Here is a 2743-nt window from a genome sequence, read left to right as displayed (position 1 = left end):
CTGATTGACTTATTAAGCAACAAGAATATCCACTGCTTCCAGGTGGCTGTTCACCCATGGACCAGAGGGATTGAGCTAGGAAGGGGGCAGATGTGAAGGGAAACCCCACAAATACAAACCCTCCAAAAACAACGGATCTGTCCTTTACCAGATCCATTCTTTGGTCTGAGCTAAGGGCAAGAAAACAAATGCTGGAGTGGAGGGGAAGCGGATGGATGGAGAATCAAAACACAGCAGATTTCACCACCTATTTTGAGTAAAAGCTTTCTGCTCTTTCATATAAATCAAAACAATGGCAGAGGCCGATGGGCTCCCCACTTCAACTGCTTCAGAGGATGTAAATCCATGACCCACTGACATCCTGGACCACTGCGAAGAAAATTTCCTCTTGACCTACAGCTGGTGACCAGCTTGTTTCTCAAACAGAACCACCCCCAGATTTTCAGGCCAGAAGGCATCATTGCAATGACAGTTTGCGTAACGCATGTTGTATGTGACCTCGTTAATTCTGATGCTGAGCACGATATCTACTGAGACTGAACCGCAAGATCTCCTTTAGGCAAAAACCCCACCTCTGCTAAACACCGAGAGGTAGAGATTCCAACCTAGACATCTCTAAGTGCTCATATATATGATAATTCATTTCCCAAGCTAGCCTGTACCTGGAGATCCTGGTCTGATTGCTACCCAGCCCAAACACCATAACCCAAACCGGATACAATTCCTAACACCAGGAAAAAAACTCCTTCAGCACTTATGCTTAAGATGGCCACAGGAAATAGAAGGGGGGAACATTCCAAAGTGACCAGCCCAGCCAAGCGAAAATCTTGCGCAATCTCCTCTTACAGCCAAGGTCAGTAATTAAGTTAAAGCCAACTCACCTGTCAATCTCACTGCTGGTTGGCCTGACCACTTTGGGCCCAGAGGACCCTAACGCATAAGCCTCTTGGCCCATCGATCCATGGCCCGTCGTGTCGATCACCATAGCAGTGACCTCCTCAGCGCTGCTCCCATCTTCTCCCGACGGCTGATGCTCTGCTCCGAGCCACTCCTCCAGGTTCTCCGTTTTAATGCGTACTCCTCCCAGCACCCGGATGTCATCGTCGTTCCGTCCCCCGCGGTCTCCCAATCCCGTCTCAACGTACCACTGTCCCGCTCTGTTAATCCGTAGTATGGGCTCCCTGCTTTCCACGTCTGAACTCTGCTCAATTATCTGGGGGCTGGTGGACTCCTCGGGCGGGCTGAGCTCCCGGATGTCCAGCACTGTGCTAACCTGGCCCAGGCAACTCCCCTTCGGGGTGTTGTGACGCGGGCTCAGAGAACGGTTTATATTTGGCATCACCCGGTGAGACTCCGGTGGTCTCTCCTGATGCTTTGTCCTGGTCTGGCTCAATTCCGCTTCCACCTCCGCCACGTTAATTTTGAAGTGAATTCCCTCGAGAATCTGGGTGCATTTGTCTATGATGTGCTGCATCTGCAAGAAACTGGCGGCCGTTAGGTAACTGATGATGTCAGCCAGCTGCAGACATATCCTACCGGTGTAACAAAAGGAAAGGAGCTGCTCGAAAACAGAAGGGTTCTTGATAACAGAAATGGAAACGGTGCTCATTTCGTTCAAGGACATGTGGTCGCGGAAGTAGGGCGAGCTGGCAGCCAGCACCACCTTGTGAGCGCGGAAAGCTTGCCCCTGGACATTGACCACGATGTCACACAGGCGACCCTGCATGCGTAACTGATTCAGGTGGCTCAGGACAGAGTTACTGAAGTCAGGAATCTCCAGCTGAATGTTCCCACTCTTCTCCATGGCTGTCCCTGTTGCAGGTGCACAACCCTACTGGAAAGCAGGGAAAAAATACCATCATTAACAGAGCTAGTCTATCATTAGCATTTAAAACATTTTTCACCAGCTTTCATGCAGTTTGGAAGACTGGGATTTTTAGAGAAGTCTCTCACCATTTAATTTACAAGTGCCTCACAGCAGCCCTCTGATCTTCATGTGCTGTACACCACCTTTCATGAGAGTTATGTTAAACCAGTCCCTGATAGATCCCCATTCCCTGTGGCTTAAGTGCTTGAAACAGTTTGTTCCATCAGCCTCAATAAAAGCACATTTGCATTGCAAAAAGAACATCAAAAATGGTTCAGGTACTAAAAATAGGCAACTGATTGCATAATGGATTAAAATACTTAGCACTTGTACCTCCTCAGCACTTTGAAAAGAGAAAGTAATATTGCTATCCCTCCTGCGTAGAACTGGAATCAGGAGGAGACATTGGGACCTACATCCTCCTCAGAGACTTTTCAAAAGCTGACCAGCACACATTTGACCTCAAGACATCTTAAGGACATTGTTAAAACCAAGATATTCATCATATGTGGCATTTCTGACACACGGCAAAACATATATACCAGGATGGGGAAAGAAGAACAGGATCCCGTTCTGAACACCAGCTTATCGGACCTTCCACTGCGCACAAGTGACTCCCTGGCAACAGCAGCCAAAGTTTAGTAGTTCGAGATAGTGCATACAGCAAAAGAAAAAATTACAAACAGTGGGGATTAACAAACTAGCTCTCCTAGTTTCCCTTCCATAACTCATTTTTCTATAATCATCACGTTTCATTTTGCCAAAGTTTGAAAAAGAGCCTTGACCATATATGGTAAAAATTCAGAATGATCCAAAATTAGATGTAAACTTGCCCAAAAAGGGAAAAAAAAAAGTAAATAAATTTATTAAAAAACA

General features: G+C 46.8%; 1 protein-coding gene across 1 annotated transcript in view; it reads right to left on the bottom strand.

Moving 5' to 3' along the window:
• The window catches only part of ZBTB37 (zinc finger and BTB domain containing 37), a 5256-nt gene extending 3452 nt beyond the window's left edge, over positions 1-1804 (bottom strand). The window contains exon 1 of the mRNA XM_010087882.1: positions 882-1804. Within this exon, the coding sequence (XP_010086184.1) occupies positions 882-1804 (923 nt within the window). The remainder of the gene's footprint in view (positions 1-881) is intronic.
• Positions 1805-2743: the final 939 nt, after the last annotated feature.

This window comes from Pterocles gutturalis, unplaced genomic scaffold (genome assembly GCF_000699245.1).
Source record: "Pterocles gutturalis isolate BGI_N339 unplaced genomic scaffold, ASM69924v1 scaffold37046, whole genome shotgun sequence".
Taxonomy (NCBI): domain Eukaryota; kingdom Metazoa; phylum Chordata; class Aves; order Pterocliformes; family Pteroclidae; genus Pterocles; species Pterocles gutturalis.
The sequence above is the reverse complement of the archived record's forward strand: the minus strand, read 5'-3'. Positions and strand labels throughout refer to the sequence as shown.